The sequence below is a fragment of the Ceratotherium simum genome, chromosome 4, assembly GCF_057802395.1.
Source record: "Ceratotherium simum simum isolate JZ-2026a chromosome 4, ASM5780239v1, whole genome shotgun sequence".
Taxonomy (NCBI): Eukaryota; Metazoa; Chordata; class Mammalia; order Perissodactyla; family Rhinocerotidae; genus Ceratotherium; species Ceratotherium simum.
In genome coordinates, this window is record NC_141903.1 from 2,905,783 (window position 1) to 2,931,033 (window position 25,251).

At 48.1% G+C, this 25,251-nt stretch overlaps 1 protein-coding gene across 1 annotated transcript in view; it reads left to right on the top strand.

Annotated features, from left to right (window-relative positions):
• The first annotated feature begins 3,183 nt into the window (after nt 1-3,183).
• The window catches only part of COL23A1 (collagen type XXIII alpha 1 chain), a 324,150-nt gene continuing 302,082 nt past the window's right edge, over nt 3,184-25,251 (top strand). The window contains exons 1-2 of the mRNA XM_087429264.1: nt 3,184-3,678; nt 23,049-23,115. Coding sequence (XP_087285390.1) covers nt 3,385-3,678; nt 23,049-23,115 — 361 coding nt within the window. The 5' untranslated portion in view covers nt 3,184-3,384. The remainder of the gene's footprint in view (nt 3,679-23,048; nt 23,116-25,251) is intronic.

Consider the following 25,251-nt stretch of genomic DNA (forward strand, 5'->3'; position numbering starts at 1 on the left):
CTCTCCAGAGAGTACGCTGGGCAGTCATTGGGCTCACTTTGTTTCCCGTCTCCCAAGGATCACTGACCTTCATTGCCTGATGTCCACTGTCTTGAAAACTACCATTTCATAAAATTTGTCTAGTTTTCTAGTTGTTTCAGGTAGAAGAGTAAATCTAGTCCCTGTCAATATCTCCATTTTACAAACTGGAAAACTGGAGTCTGAAATAGTCAATAGTTGTGAGCTTTTAGTGGAGTGGGGGCTGGAATCTAGGCATTAGGCACCAAGACCTGGTGCTACTCCACCCTGTCACACTGCTCTTTCTATGTAACAATTTCCTCATGTGATTGAAGCTTATCCCTTTAAGCTTGATAGCTTAATATACACCATTTTTGTGGGAAATTGCAAAAAAATGATTAAGTACTTAAAGAGCATTTTAATTTATTTGAACCTTTTTATTATCAACATCACTTATGATCTGCGGTGATTATCAACCTATCTGACCCAAATACTCCCTTTTTAATAAAATACTTTATAATGCCCCTTTTAGCCTGAAGAGTCTGAGCCCTTGTCAATCATTAGGCCGGGTTGCTGCACATTTCTGTTCAGTTACAGTGGGGCAGAGGAGTATCACAAGGTGCCTGGCATATTCCTCCCACCCCTGCTGTATCAAAGCAGCCCTACCTCTTCCTGCTTATCAGGGTCAGTTGCCCCTGCCAAAATGGTAATTCATTGACTTTAGGTCCCTGGACACAGAGTTCAAAGTGCCCTGGGTGGCAGCCATAGCTTGTAGTCAAATGGACCCTTGCTGTGTCCCCTGGCAAGAGTGTCACCCCTTTGAGAACTAGGACCTTGCAGGGCCCAGTGTTGTGGGGCAAGCATGCCCAAAATCCCCCAGTGGGTCATGAGGAGTGATGGCAAGTGGAGCTACTCTAGCTTCTACCCCTTGGTTCCTGGACCCGTGTATTATTAGGAACACAGCATCATGTAGAGGCCCCTGATTTGATACATATACTGCATCCTGAAAGATGACACTGCAGCCTTTTGGAGTATTGCCTCTGAATACTCTGAGTTGATACTTCACCTGTGCCTTCAAAAGGCAGTTCCAGTATTCTGTGAGGCTGGCTGCTGCTGGCTGGTGCAGGATGTAATACAACCAGTGGATTCCATGGTTAGGGGCTCACTTCCACACCTCCTTTGCAGTAAAGTGGATCCCTTGGTCAGATGCTATATTGTGTGGGATTCCATACCTGTAGACTGGGTGGTCTGTAAGGATAGTGGTACTGGCTGAGGCTCTGCAACCTGGAAAGAAGCCCAGACCCGGAATAGCTAGCTATCCCTGTAAGGGAGAAACTGCCGGCTCTTCCAAGATTGAGGGAGTCCAAAGTAGTTGATTTGCCACCAAGTGGCCAGTTGGTCTCCCTGAGGGGTTAGTGCCTCCTGCTGACAGGTGAGCCATTCAGAGGCAGCAGTAGCTAGATTGACCCTAATAAGTGCTGTATGCATGTTAGGTGCTGTGGTGGATATTCTTTTTTTTTTTCCCCTCTCCAGATCTGCTCTCTACCCCTCTGTTCCCTTAAGAGGCTGACCTCTTTGCACTGCATCATCTGGGTTCCCTTGCCTTGTGGGTTTGGTCAGTGGGAGGGCCCAGCAGGACATCAGAGAGCAGGAGGAGAGAGAGATTATTCATACCCCAGCCCTGTACCTTCCAAGCCATGGTTTTGCAGAGGCAGTGTCCCTTGGCCAAAGGCCACAGCTCCTGTTGAGCAGACCTTTTTATAGCTGCAGGCATTCACAAGGTCCCCACAGCAGTTCCCTTCCCTCACCCCCCCCGCCCCCCCCCCCCAGCTAGGGATGGTAATTGCCTCCCACTGTTGATAGCCCAGGGTGCTGCTGCAGCACGCCATATTGGCTTCCCCTATCCGCCCCACTCGGTAAAGAGTCTCTTCCTTCAGACTTCAATCAGAGGATGCCATCTGTTCCTTCCAGGACCCCAACTGACACAAGATAAAGTATTTTCTTCATTGCCTTTTAAAATAAGTTGTAGATAGTAAACATTTTCACCTTTCCGTAATTCACTCGACAAATATTTTTTGAGCACCAACTAGGTGCCAGATCCTGTTCTTAGAGAAAACAATGGTGAACGAGACAAAGGGGATATAGTTAGTAAAAAGGTAACTTCAAACAATGATAAATGCCCTGATCCCCTGAGTAATCAATCCTGAGGGGACTGTGGGCGCAGCCGCCTTAGATTGGGCAGTCTGGAAAGGTCTTTCAGAGGCAGTGAGGTTTGAGGACCTGGGAACCTTGACCTGAAGGATAAGGAGGAGCTTGCTGTTGAAAGATCTGAGAGCAGGATATTCCAGCTAGTGAGATAGTAGGGAAGGGCAAAGGCCTAAGGGGCCAGTGGGCTTGGCTTGTTCCATATACAGAAGTTTGCAGCACAATCCCGGTATAGGCTAAATGTGGTGCATACTGGATTATTTGGGGCCATGTTATGTTTCTACTACAGAATTAAACCATCAGCTCAAGAAAAGTTGTTCTTTTCTCCCATTTTTTCCATTTGTTATAGTCTCAATTTTCTCAAATGAAAGCCCTCTCTAGGTAAGGAACAAGGTCTTAAAATTTCTGTTTTCAGCACCACATGTCTAGCACATAATAAATGATGAAAGAATTAAGATTCTAAGTAAGAGGCATCTTTGTGCTTGGCGCAATCTCGACCTTTACTGCGTCTCTAAATGTGAGTACGCAGAGGTCGCCTTCGGCCACCAAGCGGCGCTAAGGCACCATCTAAGGCACTCTGTTTTCCAAGGGGTTCGAAGTTACGTACTTTTTAAAAAGTGTCAGAAAGGTTAATTCACAAGTTTAGGGGAATTTTCCCAAGGCACGAATGGTGTTCCAGCCAGGGGTAGGCTGCAGAAGGCCCTCTGAGTCTCTGGACGCATCTCAGACCTCTTGGGATGGCAGTCGGAACTCGGGTTGGGGAGTCGCAGAGGTGCGCGCGCGGGAGAGGGTGAGGCCTGGCGCCCTTGGCAGGTGAGGGTGGAGGTGCGCGCTGCGCTCACGGTCCGTCAGGCGCGCGCCGGGGTCTTCGAGGAGCCAGCTCCCGCCCCCCCCCCCCCCGCCCCTCGCCGCGCGGGGCTGGCCAGGCCGCTCCTCCCCTGGGTGGGTCCCGGCTCCTTTTCTGGCAGCGTCTATTTGCATAGAGGAAACTGCCCAAAGTGGCTGCTGTGGAGGAGCTGGCGGCGGCGAAGGGGGCGTGCGCGGCGATTCGCTGCTGCCCGGAGGCCAAACGCCGTGCCTGGCCGACCTCGTGCCTCGTTTCCCGCCTGGTACCCGCTCGCTCAGTCCGCGACCCCAGTTCTGCACTGCCGCCTCGGAGAGCCCACGCGCGACCAGCGCGCCATGAGCCCAGGCGAGCGCGCCGGCGGCGACGCGCGAAAGGACGGCCCGGCGGGCGGCGGCAGCGGCGGCGGTGGGCGCCCCGCGACGGCGGCCGGGGCCTGGGCGGTGAGCGCGCTGTGCCTGCTGCTCTCCGTGGGCTCGGCGGCCGCCTGCCTGCTGCTGGGCGCCCAGGCGGCCGCTCTGCAGGGCCGGGTGGCGGCGCTCGAGGAGGAGCGGGAGCAGCTGCGGCGCGCGGGGCCGCCGGGCGCCCTGGTCGCCTGGGCCGAGCCGCACCTGGAGCGCCTGCTGCGCGAGGTGAGGCGCCGGGTGCGGGGCGGGGGCGGTCCGGTTGCGGGAAGCGTCCGTGCGCTGGGCGTTCGGGCGGTGAGGCGATCTCCCAGAGGAGGGGTCGCCCGCCGGCTCTGTGCGCGAGTCCATCCCGGCGGCCTGCGCGGAGGGCGGAGGCTGGGGGTGCCGGACCCCGAGAGGGTCCTGCTGTCCCCGCTCCAGCCTCAGGGTCGCCTTCTAGGGCAAGTGGCCGCGGGAAAAGCGTGCTAGAAGGGCCGTTTGGGGGACGAGCAGAGGGAGGGAAAGGAAAGACTACGGACTTTGAAATAACAGCCCTGGGGGTGAATCTCCACGGGCGTGCGCGCACGGACCGGTCGCTTCCCGCCTGCAGTGAGCTCCTGGCTCCTCATCTGCTCCAGGATAATGACGAGGCTCGTGAGGGAAGTGTCTAGTGGGTTACTCTCGTCACTGGTAGCAGCTGCTACTCCCAAGGCTGGTGTACCTGGGGGAGGCGTGGGGCCCCCAGCCGGCCGGTGGCCACGGTGGAGGGAAACCTCAGACAAACCCGGGCCGGGGCCCTTGGAGAGATCCGGTCACCCAGCCTGCCCTGTCCACCCTCTCACCCGAGGAAAGTTTGTTTCGGAGTAGCTCCATCCTGGAGATGCTGTGCTCCGAGGCTGCCGCGTCTGAGCGCGCGCCCAGTGCAACCGAGACCTGAGGGGATGCCCACATCAGCTTGGCACGGTGAGGGGAAGAAAAGACAGTCGGGACTAGAAAACCTGAACTCTGGTTTCAGGCAGTGCCACCTGGGCGATACCACCAGTGCAGACATAGCAGATCCTGAGTTTCCTCATGCTTATTGGAAATGTCATATGAGTGTGGCATTTCTGTGAAGATTGCTGCTGTGGGCTTCAAAGCAGGAGCCACATTTGGGACCTCAGAGCCCTCACCCATCATGTTCACCAAAACCTCCACGTTTTAGGCAGCAGTGCCCCTCTGCATAGAACTGAGACAGGCGCATGGACTCCCTGGCCTGAGCTGTCCTCTTTCTTCTGAAGAAGCAGCTTCCCAAGATCCCACACTACTGCCCACAGGGGCATCCTCAACTGTGTTGTGGAAAGCCACAGTGTTTCAAGGTAGAGAAGAGGGAGGCCAGGCCTGTTACTATGCATTCCCTTAAGCTGTGCTCATTATTAAGGTATTGAGCTGTGTATCCATTGTTGAGTGAATTTGGGGGAATGGGAGAAGACTGCACCACACCTCCTGTTCACCATACCTATTTCTTAGTCACTTTAATTTAAACGAGCATTACGTCTCTTCTAGCTTGGTTTGGGGCAAAATTGCTGCTTCATGAAATGATTTCCTATTTTCTCCTTAAAAGTGTCTGCAGACTTCAGAAATCGCTTCGGAGCCCTGCTGGCAATTTGTGATGATGGTTTCATAATTGCAGCCCATTCTCTTTTGGCAAATACCTAGAGACCAGGCATTGACTTGATTTATGGATGGCCAGTAAAATTTCTACCTGTTAGTGCTATCACTGTGGCTGTTCTTTCTAATAGGAGGCCGGTCTTACTTAGTAAAAATAAACCACAAGCCCTGGTTGAGTCGATCAGAAATCTCGGTAAAACCTTTTACAGGGAACTGGCAAACTGTCCGTTCTAATAGGGAGGGAGCTCCTGGGAAAGCCGTCACTGCTGAGAAGTGTGGATTCTCAGGTCCTGGGCTGCACAGGTCAGCGGGGAGAGACTGCAGTGGCTCTGTCCTGCTTCTTCCTGCAGCAGGACTTACACGTGGAGAACTGGAGAGCTTCAACAAGGAGTCACTGGGCAGAACGCTCTTGCTCACTCTCCCTCCCTCTCTCCTTCCTCTTGATTAGAAAGGCAAAGGGAACATTTCACATTCTCAGATTTCCACTTAAAATTCAAGGTACCGTTCAGCAGGCTGGCATTAGCACAGGACTCGTCTCAACACATCCTACTACTAGCTAAAGCTGGTGTCTGGGGAGCATGCACTTGGAGTACAGACTGGCCGGTTTGTTCCTGCCATTGCAGCGTCAGAGATGCCGTAGTATGAATGTGATTGGGGTTGAGCTTCAGGCTGTTTTGGTGTCCCCTGTGAGAAGGCCTCTCTCTCCCAGGGCGCCAGTCTCTTCCTGCTCCTGGCCGTTCTTCCCGCACGTGTTACTGAATGGGAAGTGTACGCAGCCTGGCGGGTGCCCTGAGAGCCCCCAGCTGAGATGAGGTGTTGTGGGAGGTGCTAGTGGGGAGCCGGTAATTGGCTTTACATAGATGTGAAGATACTTTTTTTGAACTATTAGAAGGACAAATAAATATTGAACTGAAATCTCTTAAGGAGAGAACATTGTACTTGTACATGTTTTTCAGTTCTGAGTTGTTCTCCATGGAGCCTCTTGTGAGCTCATGCTGAAGGCCTTGTGCATGTGAGGGTGCCTGCAGCCTGTCCTTTTACCAACGAGCTTATTTTCAGTTTGGAGGCAGAAACCACGTCCAAATTAAAGAAGAGAAATCCTTGCCAACCACACACAACTTTAATGTTAGAAAAGAGATAAACCAACAAAAGCCACTGTTAATATGGGACCCACTGTCTTTGTTCCCTTGGGAACAGAACTGTGAAATAACTTTTTTGGGACTGGCTGATGTGCCTGATAATGTAGATGCAGAAACTACAAAAAAGGATTATTCGTGTTAACTTGTGATTACTAAAGACCCTTCCATGGTACAAAATGAAAGAAATGGTTTTCAGAACATAAAAAAACAAGATTTCTGAGCAAGATTCATTAATGATAGTATCTTCAGTATTCTTTGAAATTATAAATGCAAAACCAGCTTCTGATGTTATGCTTTTAAAATGCTTTAAATAGATTGCCTAAGTAATCAACCCCCCCTTAGTTATACCTGTAGTTATAGTATTACAGAAGCTTACATGTAGAGTGCATAGCTTTCATAGTACAGTAAAAAATTTAATGCAAGGATTAAAGAAATATTTAATTGTGTTCATAGGAGACCATTTCCAGCTCACAGTGGATTTATTGTTGGCTGTTGGTCTTCCATTGTCCGGACCAGTCAGTGTGAAAACAAGAAAAACCCAGAGACTCGTAAGATTCAAGGGCTTTCCTTCCCTACCATCAATTATATCTGTTGGTTACGTTACTGTAAAACCCAGAATCACGTGTAGCTTTTTTGGCCCCTGTGGCTGCCTGTCACGGGCCAGGCCTGCTCTGTGGCGTACACTTCAGTCAAGACACCAAGTTTTGAATGCCATGGCACCACTGGAGATCCAGTGTAAATCATGGCTGCATTTGTTTCCTTGACACTTCCTGGCTCCCAAACCAAAAAGTTTCTTTCCAGTTACTTCCTGACATGCTCACTTTCTCTTTCTACTCTTTTCTTTTTCTTGTCTTTTTTCTGTGTGTGTGATAATTTGGGGGAGCTTTATAATAACGGCAGCATGGTTAGAACGAGCCACCTGTCGGGGCGTTCACAAAATATGTTTTACATATTTTGGAACTATTGAATTGGACTTTTACATATCGGCTTTGAAGATTTGTGGCATCTCTCCTGAAGTTGGGGAATCTGTAAACCGAATAAATTTAAAGCAGCAGGCAGAGAAGGGTAGAGGATGGGTGGGGTTTTGGTCCCACCATTTACTAGCTCTGTCATCTAACTTCTTCAACTTCTTGAGCATCAGCTTTCTCTTCCCTAATATGATGGTCACAACTATGTGTGTAGTGAAAGATAATGTAGAGGAAAGTATTGGTCAGTAACTATGCTTTTGATGGCAAGTAACAGAATACCTGAGTGTGGCTGCTTAATTATCTTGCATAACCAGAGAAGCCTGGAAGTCAGTCGGCAGATACTAGGTTAGTTCAGTGACTTGGCCACGATTGGGTGCCAGGTCAGTGTCTACCATTCTCTTGGCCTTTGCTCATGGTCACAAGATGCCTGCTGCAGCTCCAAGCATATGTCTTCACACAAGAGTAGCCAAGGTAGAAGGAAAGAAGGGAGGAGAAACACCCGTCTTCTCGAGAGGCTTCCTCTTTTATTTGAGTTAGGGGGCAGACTCCCAGCACTTCTCAGCAGGCTTCCCTGATAGCCACTAGCCAGAACCAGGGCCCAAGATCATCATCGTCCTGTTGCTGGCAAGGGTAACGGGGTTGCTACAGGAGGCTTTAACCAATCTTGATTCATCTTCTGAGGCTGGGCACATTGCCACTGGGGCAGAATTGCAGCTTTGTTAGGAAGGAAGACTGGGAACAGCTGTTGGGGAGCAATCCACAGTGTCAGGCAGGTACCATAGAATCTTACCCCAGAAGAGGACAGGGGTGTGTCATCTACTAGTCTGCCACAATTTTCATGACTGTACCCCCTTCCACTGCAGTTGCCCAAGCTCCACACTTTGGAAACGGTCTTCAGCCACACAGTTCCGGTATCCCTCTGGGTCCTGTTCTCCAGCTCTGCCTCCTGCCATAGTCAAAGGCAAGGTTGGTGTGTTTGGGATTCTCCTGGCACAATCCCATGCTTTGCAGTTTATGGTCTTTAGTCCCTAAGAAGATGCCGTTCTGATCCTGAAGTCACTGGCTGGAGTGGCCTCCACGCTGGGGGTGGCACTCTAGGGCCCTGCTTTCCCCCTTTCCCACATCAGGGCATACACAGGGAATGGTAGTGCTGTACATCACCCTGCAGTAATCGGAAGAGGCTGAGGGGCTGGAGGCAACGGCCCAGCCTCTCCGTGGACCAAGGAGATCAGCACACCTGGAAATCCCGAATGAGGCCCTGTCCAAGTTAGGTGTACCCAGGCAGCTCTGCTCCCCTCATCACCCTCCCTGTCATAGGTCTCCTCAGCTTTCTCGGCAGCCATATCTCACCGAGGCCTCCAAACCCACTTCGAGAGCACGTGCAGTTAGAATCATCGTCCCTGGAACAGGATGTCCCTTTGACCCTCATCGAGCATCATCTCATTTGATTCAGGCTTTCTAGATGCCTTTGGATCCTTATACCTTCAAATAGCAATGTGGCAGGACCCCAGCTCAGACTGGCTTAAATTAGAAAGAGAATTTACTGACTAGGAGGTTGTCACGGCCTTGCCTGGCACCGTGTGTTACAGTAGCTTTGGGGCAGGGGCTGAATTTGGAAGAGGAAAATGCTGCAAGGTGGAGGGGAAGTGCTCTGGATGAGGAGTCAGAAGCCACTGTCTTAGTCCATTCGAGCTGCTGCAACGAAGTACCGTAGACTGGGTAGCTTAAACAACAAACATTTATTTCTCATCGTTCTGGAGGCTAGGACACTGGCAGATTTGGTGTCCGGTGAGAGCATGCTTCCTGGATCGTGGGTGGCCATCTTCTCCATGTGTCCTCGCATGGCATGAGGGGTGAGGGAGCTGTCTGGAGCCTCCTTTATAAGGACACTAATCTCATTCACAAGGGCTCCACCCTCATGACTGAATCACCTCCCAGAAGCACCACCTCCAAACACCTTCGCATTGGGGATTGGGTTTCAACACATGAATTTGGGAGTCACAAACATTCAGTCTATGGCAGCCACCCACCATCTGCTGGCTGTGTGACCAGGCTGGTCGTCCAGCCCCTTGGAGCCTCAGTTCCCTACATGTGACAGGAGGCTGGAGGCACTGCTCAGGCTGTCAGGAGGAGTCCTGGTGAAACAGGGTAGAGAGGGGAGGGCTGGTATAATCTGATACCTTCAGAGAAGCCCTCTCCTTCACCACAGGTTTCTACATGTTTCTCTCTTTAAATAATTCTGACCCCCCCACAAGGCATTGATAGGTGTTGGTGGGAGATCGAGTTCTTTCACACCTCGTCTTTGCAGGGCAGGTGTAGACCCTTTTCACTTTGCTCATCAGCTCTCTGGCTCCCTTGCTGCTGAGCCGTGGCTGCCTCCTTTACCTAGGACCTTAGACCCGTGTTGGGAAATAGTACCACAGCTCACCTACCCTTCCCCTCCCTCCTTTTTTTTTTAATAACCAAGAAGTATGTTGATTTAACATGACTCATGTTATTGATAATCCCACCACTCTAAAGCAAGGACTATTCAACTTTTCACATAATCTCTTCCAGTTCTCTTCCATGGACAGATTACACTTACCTCATCGTCACCAGAGAGTGCGTGCACACTGCTTATACCTTGCTTGTAGGTATTTCAACCTTACATCAAAAACAGTTTTCCAGGTGCTGCACAATCTTTCTGTCACGTTTCATGACTGAATAGGATCCATCAATGGAATCTGCATTCCTCTGTCAACACGGCATCTGGGCACATGTTTGTTGGCGCAGATAACAGTACAGTCAATTGGTTGGGGGGAAGTTTCTTACTTCTGTTATTCTTTGTGATGTAGAGTGATTGCATAAAGAGGAACGTCTTTAAGGCTTTGTTTTTTGTTTGAACTTTAGAACATCCAAGTTTGTCCATGACATACACATTTATCCTCCTGAATTCCAAAACTGTTGCAATGCTGTGAAGTCATGCTTCAAGGTTTATGATGGGCAAAGTGGATTCAATCTATCTTTCAGCTGAATTTTTAATTTCAATGGATTTTTTGTTGTTGAAAGCAAAAAGCAATTGATAATAAAGAAAGCCTTAAAATCAGATATGAAAAAACTCCAAAGCTTTCGTCTCAGAATGAGGCTCATTTGTTGGTTTGGTGCGGAACCCTTTCTTGAGCAGTATTTGGCATGCTGGGCATGCTGTCAGACCGCGCTCTGACTTCTAATTCCATGAACAAATGTAACTCACTTTGGGAAAGTTCTCCAGAGGCCACACACGACCTCCAGCTCCTTCCCCGTATCGATTTTCTCCATGTGTAGGATCAGAATTAATCTTCAATTGTTGACACAGGCACTCAGAAAACATCCCTTCCTCGTGTTCAGAAACATATTTCAGTACTAAGCACGAACCCCCAGGGGCAAAAATAAGTTTGCTGATGCAGTCTTAAAGAAAAGCCTGTCAGTGTATTCCTTAGAGCTACTGGGGAAAAGATAGAGTGCCTCCCTTGTGCCTGCCCTGGGCAGAAGGGTTCACATATGCATCCTCGTGGTGTTTCTTAACAGCCCCCAAGCCCCTGTGAGATGGGCTTCACCCTCCCAGAGAGGGGCAGTCACTGGCCCCAGGTGGCAGCATGCGCCTGAACCCAGCTGATCTGACTCCTAGTTCTGAGCCCTTTCCACAGCCTCACGGCAGACCCCTTGGGAACAATAATTTAGGTTGGAGCAGTAGCAGCTTTTTCTGCCCGGGTGGACATCCTCAGTTTGTGTCCGACATGTAGGGTGGCGGGAAAGACTTCAGCTTTAAACAGACCTGGGTTCACATCCCAGCTCTGCCATTTCTCAGCTGTGGGACTTCGGGTAAATGACTGGTTTTCCAAACCTCAGTTTGCCCGTCTGTTAAACGGGGATTATAATACTTGCCTCATGATGTTTCTGTGGGGATTAAATAAGTTGGTATGTCTGAAGTGCTCAGCACAAACATCCTGAAAGTGGCTGTTCTTGTTGGAAAGCTTTCTTTGACGGAATCTGGAAGGAATGTCTATGTCTGTTTGCTAATTGGAGAGGAGGTCCTGTGGTTACATGGCTGACCTTAAGGTCCTTCTGCCATCCTATTAAGGCCATACAGAAGTGAAAAAGGTATTAACCAAGTCCAGTCTCTGAGTCAACGATGGAGAAATGTGACCTGGTTGTTGAAGAAAAGCAAAGACTGAACTAGCTTCAAAGCCCAATTTTTTTCAGTCTCTCATCTGAATAGAATTAGATTTTCCATTTAAGTGAAAAAATTTCACATTTATGACCAAAATAAAAATCTAATTATATATGAACATTATTATTTGGATTTTTCATTGAAAAGGGCACCCAGACACCTAATACCTTTGCTTTAATTGATAAGTTCGTCTGTTTTGTGCTTATGCAGTGTGGCACAAACACCCCGAGTGCTCGTCATCAACCTGCTGAAGTAGAGGCCTCACACATCTGCTTCAACCCACATTGGTACATGAGAAAATCTTTATTTTTCTGATGTAGCCAGAAAATCTGGGGGGGGGGGAAGTGCTTTCAAATGGGTAATGTCAACTTCCAAAACTGAATTCACTCCCAACTTTGGGTTGTGAAACACCTAAAGCTATTAGAATGTATTCTGGTGTTTTTAGAAGACAATTTAAATAAAATCTACTTAATTTTGGGCCTCCAAAGAGGATCACCACACAAAAAACAGGGTCTGTCCATTTACTTAACAGGGCCTTTTTGTGTGATGTGTGGGCTGCTATCATCTACAGCGTCTTGTTTTCAGACCCATGTTGTGGTGCGATCAAATGAAAGGCAAGTTCACATGGCAGTGGGACTAGAGAGTGTGTGTGTGTGTGTGTGTGTGTGTAGGTGTGAGGGCTGGGAGGGCGTGAGAGTGTGCATGCATGTGAGTGTGTATGCATGTGAGAGCAAGTGTGCATACATGTATGTGCATACATGTGAGTGCATGCCTGTGAGAGGGAGAGTGTGCATGTGTGTGCACATAGGTATATGAGTGTGTATATGAATGTGTGTGCATGTGGGGGGTATATGGGTGAGTACATGCACATATGTACACGAGTGTGCGTGTGTGCGTGCACACACGCAGGAGCTGTGACGGAAGCGGAGGGGGTGAGACCAGCCTGACTGCATGTCCTCACCACAGAAGTTGTCCCACCCAAGTCCTCCTGAAAGCCCCTTAACTGGGCCCTGTACAGCTCGTGCCGGGGGCTCTAGTGTTGGGAGACCTGGCTTTGAGTCTGGAGCTGCCTCTAAACCGGCCACAGTGTCCTGGGACAAATTAATTGGCTTTTCCAAGCTTCAATTTCCTCTTCTGGAAAAAGGGTGACAGTATCTGCTTCACTCCATTTCTCTGAGGATGAAGTGAGGCTCGCATCCCAGGACTGCCCTAGACAAGGAGAAGGAGTCAGCTCCCTCCTTACCCCCCCACTTTCCTAATCTAATAGTCGGTTCCTCCTCCTCCTCCCTCTGCACCTGTAACAGGCTCACACCTTAGACTTGGCTTTGAATGAGTTGAGCTGGAAGGAGGCCCCTCATCACTCAGCCCAGCTGGTCTTGCTGATGATTTCTTTTGGCGCCGCTATTGCAGTCCCGTTAGGGCGGCCTTTCTTGAAATGGTTACTTCTTTGCCTCTCTAACTCCTGCCACACCATGTCCCAGGCAGGTCAGGCCACTGCTCATTCTTCTCATTCAGCTTCTTAAATACTCTCAATGGCGTCTCCCTCCCCTCACCCCCATCAACCCTCAATGCCTCCCATCACCTGTGGCCTGTGGGCCAATAAGGTGAAATCTCCTCACCCAGCCCAGGGGTCAAGGCCTCTGGGTCCTTTCTGCAGCCACACTGCCCCCTCTCACTTCAGTCCCCACTGGGCCAGTGGTGAATTGGAAGGAGGCATGTGGGGGTGGGGCAGGGGTCTCTGGGGGGCCCCATCTGTGTTAGTCTGCTTGGGCTGCTGTAACAAAGTACCACAGTCAGGGTGGCTTAAATAACAGAAACTTATTTCCTCACAGTCCTAGAGGCTGGAAGTCTGAGATCAAGGTGTCAGCAGGGCTGGTTTCTTCTGAGGCCTCTCTCCTTGGCTTGCAGATGGCCGTCTTCTCCTTGAGTCCTCACATGGTAGTCCTTCTGTGTATGTCTGTGTCCTAATCTTGCTCGTCTTCTGAGGACGCTAGTCATATTGGATTAGAGCCCACCCTAATGACCTCATTTTAACTTAATTACCTCTTTAAAGACCCTATCTCCAAATTCATTCACATTCTGCAGGACTGGGGGTTAAGACTTCAACCTATGAGTTTTGGAGGGACATGATTCAGCCTGTGACACCATCTAATCAGACTTGATACATGAGGGGAAACTCCAGACATAGACTGCGGACAGGACCGAGAGAGCAGGGGTTAGCAGGAAGCAGGCAGAACTCAGTGCAGGGATTTCAGCAGGCCTGACATGGTGGCTGGGCCTATATAGGGAGAAGACTCTGGCCATGGCCTGGGGAAGGCTTGGAGGCCATACGCCTGAGGGCTCTCCTCAACCTGTCAAAAGCCCCGAGGGAAACAGTCCATTCCCCCGACAGGGCTGTTGACCGGATTTCTCTCTGTCAGCCTGGTGTGGTGAACCTTAGAAGGCAGGTTCTGACGGGAAGTGACGTGTGTCTTTGAAAAGTAATGAATGGAAACACGAATTAAGAATTACAGAAGAATTGCATTTTGTTTGCAGACCAAACCTTTCAAAACATCTTTTGGGACTGAGCAGGGACCCTTAGGGAAATGTTTGCTGACACAGTTTGGAAGAGAGTCCCTCAGCGTGCCAATGGGAGTCACTGATTAAACCCACATTCCTTAGAGAAAAGTCTCTGAGCTGCTGCCAGTGCCTGGGCTGGGCAAGAGGCTCTCACTGGTCGTCTTCGCCGGACTCTGCCGGGAGGTTTACCTGGCACGAGGCGGACCCAGAGCTCGGTGTAGTGAGCCGATGCCTTCTGAGCCCAGGTGCCTGTTCCACTGCCTGGCCAAGCCTGTGTGAGCCGTGGCTTGGGTGGTGGTGTTTTTGGGTTCTTTTTCCTCTTTTTTTTAGGTATACTTGACATATGATGAACTTCACATCTTTAAAATGTATAATTCAATACATTTGACACGTGTACCTGTGAAACCACCTCCACAGTCAAGATAGTGAACATATCCATCAGCCTCAAAGGTTTCCTCCTGCCCCTTCAGTTCCCTCCTCCCGTCCCTCCTGCCTGCCACCCAGGGATCGCTGACTTCTATCACTATTGGTTAGTTTTCTTTCTTTTTTTTTTTTGAGGATTTTTGTATGAATGGAATCACACAGTACACACTCATTTTTGGGGGGAGGGGGTCTTGTTTCCTTCACTGAGTGTAATTACTGAGAGATTCTTTGATACTTTTGCATGTATTGTTAGTTCATTCTTTTTCATTACTGAGTAGTATTATATGGATATACCACGGTTTGTTTATCCATTCACCTGTCAATGGATACTTGGGTTGTTTCCAGTTTTGAGTTAATTACAAATAAAGCTGCGTGTGAACACTGGTGTGCGAGTCTGTGTACGGACATGTGCTTTCATTTCTCTCGGGTATAAATACCTTACTGTTGGGTGGTTGGTCAGCTGAGAGTTCTCTGTGCGGCTCTCACCCCTCAGCTCCTCTCTCTGCACACTCTGCCTGCCTTGGCATCCCTGGACCCCAGCTCCGTCTCTTCTACTCAGGTAAGCTGCCAGGCTTCACATGTGTTTGCCCTCCCTGTACCACAGCCTGGAAACTCTCCCTGCCCGGGCAAAGAAACCAGAGCAATTGTTTTCTGTGTCTCAGAAATCACTCTCCTTCCCTGCTTGATACCAGTGTCTTCAAAACCTCTGTTTTATATTTTTTATTTGTGGGGTTTTGTTGTTGTTGTTTGCGTTTTTATGATGTTTTAGGTGGGATGGTAAATCTAGTCATTGCTACTTCATCTTGCCTGGAAATAGAAATCCATGATGCAGGCTTTTTAAATTTTTGGAATAATTTTAGATTTATGGAAAAGTATACTGTACACATGTACATAACCATAGCACATTTGTCAAAAGTAAGAAATTAACTGTGATATGATACTCTGGCAGGCAGAATTCTAAGGTAGCCCCCAAGATTCCCACCCTCTGGTGTACACACTTTGTATAATTCTCTCCCCTTGAGTGCAGGCAGAACCTGTGATTATGATTGAGTTACTAATCAGTAGACTTTGAGTTAATTAAAAAGCTAATCCTTGGAGGGCCTGGCTTAATCAGGTGAGCTCCTAAAAGGGCCTGAGCCCTTCCTGAAGTCAGAGATATTTGAATCATGAGAGGCTGTGTGGAAGGGGCCACGTGACAAGGACCTGTGAGCGTCCTCTGGGAGCTGAGAGCAGGCCCTGGCCAGCAGCCAGCAGGAGAATGGGGGCTTCTGACTACAGGAACCACATGAACTTGAAAGAGGACCAGACCTCCAGAACATGTTGATTCCTGCCTCTTGAGACCCTGGGCAGAGAACTAAGCTGGTCTGTGTCCAGACTTCTGACCACAGAAACTGTAAGATAGTAAATTTGTATTGTTGTAAGCTGCTGAGTTGGTAGCAATTTGTTGTGCAGCAATCGAAAACTAACACAATTGCTATTAACTAAAAAGGACCAGGTCAAATTCGTTATCTCGAATAGTGAGTAACATTATCTCACTATTAATCTAGCAAGATTTCAACAAAGACTAATGTGAGGACCAGCATGAAGCCATGGGTCCACTCCCACCACTTCCAATTTTCAAGATGATTTTAACATACTCATATTGTGTCTTGGTTGGAGGTGGTTAGAAGTCTGATCAAGAATAGATCTGTTAGGCCCAGCCCAGTGGCAGAGCGGTGAAGTTCACATACTCTGCTTTGGCGGCCTGGGGTTCACAGGTTCAGATCCCAGGCGTGAATGGACACACCACTTGTCAGGCCATGCTGTGGCCGGGTCCCGTATAAAGTGGAGGAAGATAGGCACAGATGTTAGCCCAGGGCCAGTCTTCCTCAGCAAAAAGAGGAGGATTGGCAACAGATGTTAGCTCAGGGCTAATCTTCCTCACAAGAAAAAGAATAGATCTTTTATTTGAGAAAATATTTGCAAATCATATATCTGATAATGATGTAGTATTCAGAACATATTAAAAAACTCTTACAACTCAACAACAAAAATATAAACAACCCAATTTAAAAAGGAGCCAAGGACTTGAACCGACATTTCTTCAAACAAGATATATAGATGGTCAACAAGCACATGAAAAGATGCTCAACATTATTAGTCATTAGGGAAATGCAAATCAAAACCACAATGAGATACCACTTCACATTCACTAGGATCTGTTTGTGAGGATGGGGAGAAATTGGAAACTTCATGCTTTGCTGGTAAGAATGTAAAATCATTCAGCCGCTGTGGAAAAGTTTGGTGGATCCTCAAAAAGTTAAATAATGGAATTACCATATGACCCAGCAATTCCACTCCTAGATATATACCCCAAAGAATTGAAAACAAATACACTCATGTTCGTAGCAGAACTCTCCACAATAGCCAAAAGGTGGAAACAGCCAGATGTTCATCAGTGGATGAGTGAGTGGGTAAACAAAGTGTTGTGTAGACATGTGATACAATATTATTCAGCCATAAAGAGGGACGAAGCACTGACACATGCTACAAAGTGGGTGAATTTCAAAAACATTATGCTAAGTGAAAGAAGCCAGACACAAAAGCTCACATATTGTGTGACGTTTATATGCAATATCCAGAATAGGTCATCCATGGAGAGAGACAGCAGGTTGGTGGTTGCCAGGGGCTGAGGGGAGGGAAGAATGGGAAATAACTGTGTAATGGGTGCAGGATTTCCTTTTGGGGTGATGATAATGTTTGGGAACTAGATAGAGGGAATTAGATAAAGGAGGTGCTTGCACAACATTGTGAATCCACTAGATGCCACTCAATTGTTCACTTTAAAATGGTCAATTTTATGTTATGTGAGTTTCACCTCAATTTTTAAAAAAAGAATAGATCTGTTATAGAAAGTAATGAAGCCACATCTTAGTTGGTGGTAAGTGACTTTGTGATTCTGCTACCTGTTTTTTTTCCCTAACTGAACTACAGACTTGATTCAGATCTTCTCACCAGTTTTTCCTCTTACGACCTTTTCCTGTTCCAGGATGCCATCCGGGACACTACATTGCATTTGGTTGTCATGTCTCCTTAGTCTCCTCCCATCTACAACACTCTCAGTCTTTCTTTGTTTTTCATGACCTTGACAATTTTAAGACATATTGGTCAGGTACTTTGTAGAATGTCCCTCAGTTTGGGCTAGTCTGATGTTTCTCATGATTAGACTGGGTTATGAGTGTTTGGGAAGAATGCCCCTAAGGTGGATGCCACTGTCATGGCATCATGTCCAGGGTCCATATCAGCATGACCTGTCCCTGGTGACATTATCCTTGATCACTTGGTTAAAGTGGTATCTGCTAGATTTCTCCATTATGAAGTTACTATTTTCCTTTCCCTACTCTACTCTTGGAAGTGAGTCACTAAGTCCAGCCCACACCCAAGGAGAGGGGAATTTAGCTCACCTCCTGGAGAGGGAAGTATCTACATACATTATTGTGAATTCTTCTGTAAGGAAGATTTGTCTCTTCGCCCCATTTATTTGTTTATTCAATCATTTATATCGGTATGGACTCATGGATATTTAACTTATTCTTTGGGTTATAATCCAATGCTACGTTATTTATTCTGTTGTTTAAATTGTTGCAGCTTTGGCCACTCTGAGCTCTTTCAGGTCGTTTTGTGTTTCTTTGATGTACTCCCTCACCTTTTTTGTTTTCAAAGCAGTTCTTTACTTTCTGGCACTACAAGATACTCCAGGTTCACCTTGTATTTTTCCTGCCCTGGCCCTAGAATCAGCCATTTCTCCAAGGAGCCCTGGTTCCTTTTATTGGAGAATGGTATTTACAAACCAAGATCTGGGTGCTGGGTGTGCTTGTTGCTACTAGGATTTCATTGGTTCTAGGTCTTCTCTGCAGACAGCTAGTATATGCACATGGATATTCACCCCTCTTTGTACACATACCTATGATTATTTCTGTATGCATCTATCTGTGTACATAACGTAAGCATGACCTCACAGTGATGTCTCTGACTAATCCTGCACCACAGGGTTCACTCTAGCTTTCCCTCTTTGCTTATTTATAACTTCTTTCTTGGACAGTGAGAAACCTGGCTCTCACTACTCATAGTTTATTTACTCATTTGTTCAACCCCGGTATATATGCAAAATAGTTTCAAAATTGTTACCCTGTAGCCCTGTGAGAAACAACTTTACCTACTAGAGTACAGCATTTATGTACACTTCCTTTGGTCTTCAGCCTTACAGTGCTCAACTGGAACCCTATTTTGCAAAGTTACTGCGGTCAGCTATGTTATTTTCCCCACCACCTCCAGTGAGGCTGTGTCATACAGTTTTAATATAGTTAGACGCATCTGTCTCGGCCCGCATTTCATCCTGGGATTCTCCGACATCTTGGTTGATTTTTTTTAAAATTTGTATTCATTAAAGTTCATTCTTTGTGATGTACAGTCCTATAGTTTTTGACAAATGCCTAGAGTCGTGTATCCACCCGCCCAGTACCGCGTGGAACAGTCCATCACCCTCAAATCTGCTCCATGCAGCTCCCTGCACTTCATTCCTTACACTCCCCCAGGCTTTTGCAGCCACTGATCTCATTTCTGTCCTTAAAGTTTTGTATGGCCTGGCTTTTCATAGAAACTTTGTTCTATAGACATGAAAATTGCTTATAAGTGGAGGTTATCTTGCTTTGTGATTGGAGTTGGTGATACCAAGATATAAGTCCAGCCCTGACACTTACATCGCCCTCTCTGTGTCTCAATTTTCTCATCTGTAAATGGGTATAATAATAGTCCCAGCTTCATGGGCATTACTGAGACGACTAGATGAGATAATAGCTGTTGGCACAGTGCCTGGCACATAATAAGTAATCAATAATCTTGATAATAATACTTTGTATTTTCTATTCTCATCAGCACCATGATCATCGTTACCGTGGTGGGGTAATAAAAACGAGTGTTTGAGAGGCCGGGAAATGCTGCCCTCTTAGGTTGCTGGTGGCAGCAAGAATGAGCACATGGGCCCTTCCCTGTAGGGGCAGGAGGAGGGCAGATGAGGTGTGAGGAGGGCCAGGGGATGGGGCTGTCCCAGAGAGGGTTTGATTCCCGCAAGCCTTTCCTCTGGTGTTTGTGGTGTGTGTGTATTAGTAGGGTTGGTCCTGGGCTTGGGTCTTCCTGAGGAGACAGAATCGTCAGTCTGTCATTCAAAACTTGTCCTCGGCGGGGAGATTTAAGGGCTTCATTTTGGCTTTTCTACTTCCAGGAGTTTTTTTTTTTTTTTTTTTTACTGAGAAGATGCTACTATAACACAGAAAGAACTTTTAAAGAAGTCAGTCACTGTGATCGCAACAGCCGAGTGAGTCGGCGTCTGGTAGTTGCTGCCATCCCAGGCCTGAGTTGTTACACAGATCTGAACATTTTGTTTATTGAATTGTAAACATTTCTCCTTGTTGCTGCATAGCCTTCATCATGACGTTTCATGAAGACGTGAAGGGCTCACCGTCCTTCTCTAAACGGCCCCTGCTGTTTTGCGGCACAGCTTCTGCCTGAATATCATCATGTTTTGCTTCTGCTGATTTATTTCCTTGGGGTATATTCCCTAGAATAGGAATTTTCTATCAAAGGTTAGGAATGTCTTGTGGCTTTATTTGTAGCATTTTACAGAAATAAATCATTACATTCTTTTTTGTATGTTAATCTTTATTTCATCAAAATGCAACTGTTCAGGGCTGTGATCAGACGTCTGCTGAAGTGTTTCAGACTAATGCTCTGACATGTCATTAATAAGTTCATCGTCTGACCGGGTAATGCCTCGTTGCAAACCGTGATTTCCCCTGATTGGTTTTCTCTGGGCTCCTGCCACCCCTCCCCCGAACTTCCAGTTCCCCTTCTGGGTACTTCTGGAGGGAATGCTCCAAAGTCTCTGTCTCTCCTCAGAAACTCATCCTTTATTTACTTTTGGAGTCAGGACTTGTTTGCATGTGTAAAACCAGGACGGTATTGTTTGCAGATGCTAGCGGTGCTGCTAGATAATTGAATGTAAAAAGTTGAGGCTTTTAATTCATTTTTACAAACCTAGAAACAAAAGAATATTTTCTTAGAATTAAAAAAAAAAGCATAGAAATAAAGATTGTGGGATTGGGTTTCTAATTCAGACGTTTCACTTTGTGTTCATAGTAGCAACTTTGAATCCACAGAAAGTTAGGGACCTGGGGTGGGGGGAGGGTAGAGGACTAGGAGATAAAACTTTGCAGATTCACCATCTGATCCAGAAAAATAGATGCACAAACGTAGTTAGAATAAATGACAAAACAAAAACTCAATCCCAGTCATTTATCATCCCATCTACTAGGATTAACAGTAAGTTTTTTTTTTCCTCTCATCCGTAGCTTCCTGTTTAGCTTTTTATTTTAAGAGTAGCTTAAAAGTAATTGTGTCCCCTATCACTATTTGATAACGCCCCTTCCCCTCTAGGAGAGCCGCAGAGATATGATAGCAGTTGTTAAAAGCTAATTGTTTTTTAGCATTAAATGCTTTTGTTAAAAAAAGGAAATTAGTGTGGCTCCTGGTCTGTGTAGCAATGATAAAAACAGATGAGAATTTCTCGCACAAATGGACTGGCTTAAACTAGAAGGCTAGATTCTTTTTCCAAGTAAATTTTGAAATCTGTAATAGCATCTACAAATACAGTGAGGGAAGATGTGAGTTCTGAGGTCCCGCTCAAGCTTTGCATCTGCAGGCAGCTTCTGCAGCCTTCCGGTCCAGTGAGGACTGGCGTGGCCCTGGCGCTCCAGGGCCCAGTGCACAAGGCCTGGCCTGGCCTGGCCCAGCTGGGGGTGGGGGTGGCCATGGGGCTGGGGGTGGTGTCTGCTGCTGCCTGGAGTGAAGCTGGTCTCACCCGCCTGGGGGGAGCCTGTGGCAGCTGTGGGGACCTCTGGAGGCTGGTGTTAGCTGGGGCTGCTCAAAGGGTAGCTCTGGGCTAGGTGGGCAGCTCTGGGCCCGGGCAGAGCTCCTCAGGGCAGAGCAGGAGTGAGTGGCGGGTGGGAGTCGGGCTTGGGAACTGAGATCCTTGTGTCCAGAGGCCTAGCCAGGTTCCAGTTTTGGGGGCAAGCCTAGGCCTTACGGGCCAGAGAGGTGTGATGAGGATGGAGGAGTCAGTGCACCTGAGGGCAGCACCCTTGCGCCTCTGCCTGTGGCGGTGCTGCTTTCGCGCTGCCTGCACCACAGTGTTCATAACTGCACGTCTGCACATTCCCTTGAAACTGGTCGGTCTTAGCTCTGTCTGTAGTCAGCATCAGCCTCTGCTGCCCATCTGTAAAATGAGGGAGAGACTGGGCACCCTGGTGGAGGTGGAACTTGGAAGTGCTTTGCAGGCAGCCGAGCTATCCTGGTTACGTTTTCTGTCTCAGGTCCAGGTCCTGGGCTGTTCCAGCCAGAGGCAGACAGGGCAGCTGGAGTCCCGTCTCCTGTGAAAATTCTAGGCTTGGTGGTCAAGGGCTCATGACTGGGGGTGCCCCTCTCACCTCCTCTAAAGCGGTGCTTTAAAAATTACATTTTTAGGTGCAGCGGTTAAGTGCGCGCGCTCTGCTGTGGCGGCCTGGGGTCTGTAGGTTCGGATACCAGAGCGCACTGAGGCACCGCTTGTCAGGCCATGCTGTGGCGGCGTCCCATATAAAGTGGAGGAGGATGGGCACGGATGTTAGCCCAGGGCCAGTCTTCCTCACAAAAAAAAATTACATTTGTAGGTTTGAACCTGAAGTACCCCCTCTGATGGTGTATTGCATTTTTCACTCAACACATTCGGGATTTGCCTTGGTTTACTTTTAGGGAGGTTTTTTGTTTTTGAGGGGTAGGATTTCCCTAGAGAAAGGTTAATTCTCTGTCTATTCTTGTCAGGACTCAATTCTCGGCTAGTTTTGGGATTATGGGCTAATCACTTCCCTCCTCTAAACCTAGATTTGGGATTTGGGGCTAATTTCTTGTTTTTTTTTACAAGCTGTTTCCCCTCTCTGTGAGGCAGGGGTAGTAATTCAGGCCTCAGAGGTCACCCCGAAGGTCAGATCAGGCCACAGTCGTGCCAGAGCTGCAACTCTTGACTCTGTTTCTGTGGTAATTCTTTTCCCTTTGCCCAAATCTAGTTCAGGGCTGGGCGTGTGTGGAGATTCTTGTTAAATTGCACTGAACCAAATTTTCTAGGCCACAGCTCCCCACTGGTAAGAAGAAAGGAAAATGTCATGGGGGCAGATTAGGCCTGGGCAGGGGGCTGAGCTGAGGCCCTCAGGCTGGGAGGGGCTACTGCCAAGCCAGCCCCTCTCTTCTGGTGGGGGATCCAAGCACAGACAGCTGCCCAGGGGCCAGTTTCGATGGGCCCCACCCAGCCTCCCCTGCTGCGCCCTCCCGTCTTCACGGCCACTTGGACTTTTCTGGATTTGTGTTTAAAAATGTAACAAAGCAGAAACCTGTCACCTTCTTCTCAGGGACTCCCAAGTAATTGTTCAATGTTTATTTTTGTTTCTCCTGTCATTCTAAAAGTGCCTGCAGAATTTAATGACCTTTTAAAGAATGTTCTGGAAAACTCCACTGCCACTGTAGGTCTTTCCGACACATTGATTGTTGATGATTTTTCCACTTCTAACCCTCTCTGCTCTGAAACTCATCCTCACTTTTTTTTTCCCCCTTTTCTTCCTGGTTCAGAAGTTGGAGGGACTAGTCAAGCTCCGGACAGTTCGGGAAGCGCCCACCGAGTGCATCTGCCCCCCGGGTAAGTGGACGTTGGTCCTTGCTGGCTCCTGACCTCTGTGCCCTGGCCTTCCCTCTCCTGTGTGCTCAGAGCTGCTGAGGACGTGGTCAGACAGGAGCTGTGGGCTTCGGGCTCTGCTGTACCTTGTGGACCACCCCGGGCCTTTCTTCCTGTGTCTTCCCTGGATTCCGGGGAAGATCAACTGCTTGCTTCGATGAGGACGGTGGTATTGGTGGAGGAATTAAGAGGCTGTTAGAGGTGACTTCTTATAATAAAGGCTTAGACTCGTCTTAAAGATGGAGAAACAGGCGTGAACCGTCCACATGGAGTGAACATTGTGACCTAGCTGAATTTCAGACAGGAGGGGTAATTAATCTGGCAAAGGTGGGGTTTTTGTTTTTGTTTCTTTCAGTGGAGGTAGCGGGAGGGAGCAGGAAACATGGTCTGAGCTATTCAAGTAATAGTGTCTTTCTTGGATTTTTGTGGTGTAGACCAGGATGGCTGTGAATAGAACCAAGATTTGCTGATTCCCAGTCCATGTGGCTCGAATCCCGGTTCATATCAGGTCTTCCAGTCGTCCTCAGGGAGACTTGTGCGGCTGTGAGTGAGAATTTAGGTGTACAGTCTCTGCCCTGGTGTTTTCAGGGTTAGAATTATCCTCTCATAGAATGGAGTGTAATACCCGTGAATGAGTGGAAGGTCATAATACTGCTCAGACTTCCCACCAGGCAGGGCAAGGGGTGAGGACCCGAGAGCTGAACCCCGCTGGCCCTTGTCCTTGCTGTCACACTTTCCATTGGCCAAGTGGTCTGGCATTTCCCAATCCCCTTCCACTGGTCCACAAACCAAGCTCACTGAGAATTAACATCTCAAGGTTGGGAGATGCCCTGGGATTTCTGCAAAGGTGGACCTCGTGGTGTGAAAACTCAGTCTCTGGGACCCAGCGGGAGAGGATTTTATGGTGGAGCTTGAGCTGGCCTTTCACAGGACCTCTGAGGTTTAATAGGAGGAAAAAGGACATGACAAGTGATGACATCGTTAGCGGGTCAGGACGTCAGAAATTGCAATTCAAAGATGTAAAAAAATTCAGATCTACAAATGAATTTTTGGATGATCTGCAAAATGTATAAAATGGGAATGATTTCTCGTTTTTTCTCCTCTTTCTTTCTGAGTGTTGTGTGGATGGAAATTCATGTGAATTGTGTGGATAAGTGTTTTTTAAACTAGAATCACAACATGTTCATGAGACATGAAATCAGTTCAGTGGGTTACAGCAAGCACTTTGAAATTTTGAACTAGGAGAGACTGGAACAAAAAATATTGGAGTGAAGTTTTAGTTTTAGCTATTTATATTTGTAGGCATGGCCTGGATGGCAATGTGAAGTGGGTTTCTTGGGGTGAGTTGCTGACTGGAAGTTTAAAAGTCCCAAATGCAGATGATAGATGGAGAGGGAGGAGGAGGCAGTGAGGTGGCACCGAGCTCCTGAATAAATCCGAGCCAGGTCCAAATCCTGGTCTGCCACATACTGTCTGTCGGGTTCTCTATCAGCAAGTGATAACAGTACTGGAGTGGGCTCTGTGGGCTTTGTTGAGATCACCGAGAAAGTACAGGTAAAGCCCATGACCTGGAGGCAGTCCTGTGCCCTGCCTTCCCTTGGAGGGTCCTGAACTACCAAGAGGTACCAAGGGAGTCTCAGGGAAGACCGTGGAGGCTGCAAGCCTGGTCTGAACCCCTAGTCCTGCTGAGAGGAGGGCGTTGACCTCCCCTGCGCTCTGGGGGCCCAGCAGTCAGCACCGTGCTGTTCTTGTCCAAGAGGCTCGTGACTGCCATCCAGCCATCCTGGCAGCTATGGCCAGCGTGGCCCTGGGGGTGCAGCATGGCAGCCTCTGCTGGCCCCGAGGCACACCCATGCCCGCTCTTTGTCTCCTGTCGCCTTGAGCTGGAGTACTCACTTGAGCCCTTTGGACCAGGGCCCTTCATCAATGCAAAACCCCATAGGCTGGCATATTCCCACTGCCATAAAAAGGACAGAGGCCTTTATCTCAAACACCAGCAGCCTTCACTTATTCCCTTTCTTCCTGGCTCTGATCTGCCTCGCAATCTTTTGGAGTCTAGACATGCAGACCACCCTCTGTGGCTTGGGTCCCCCTCTGATT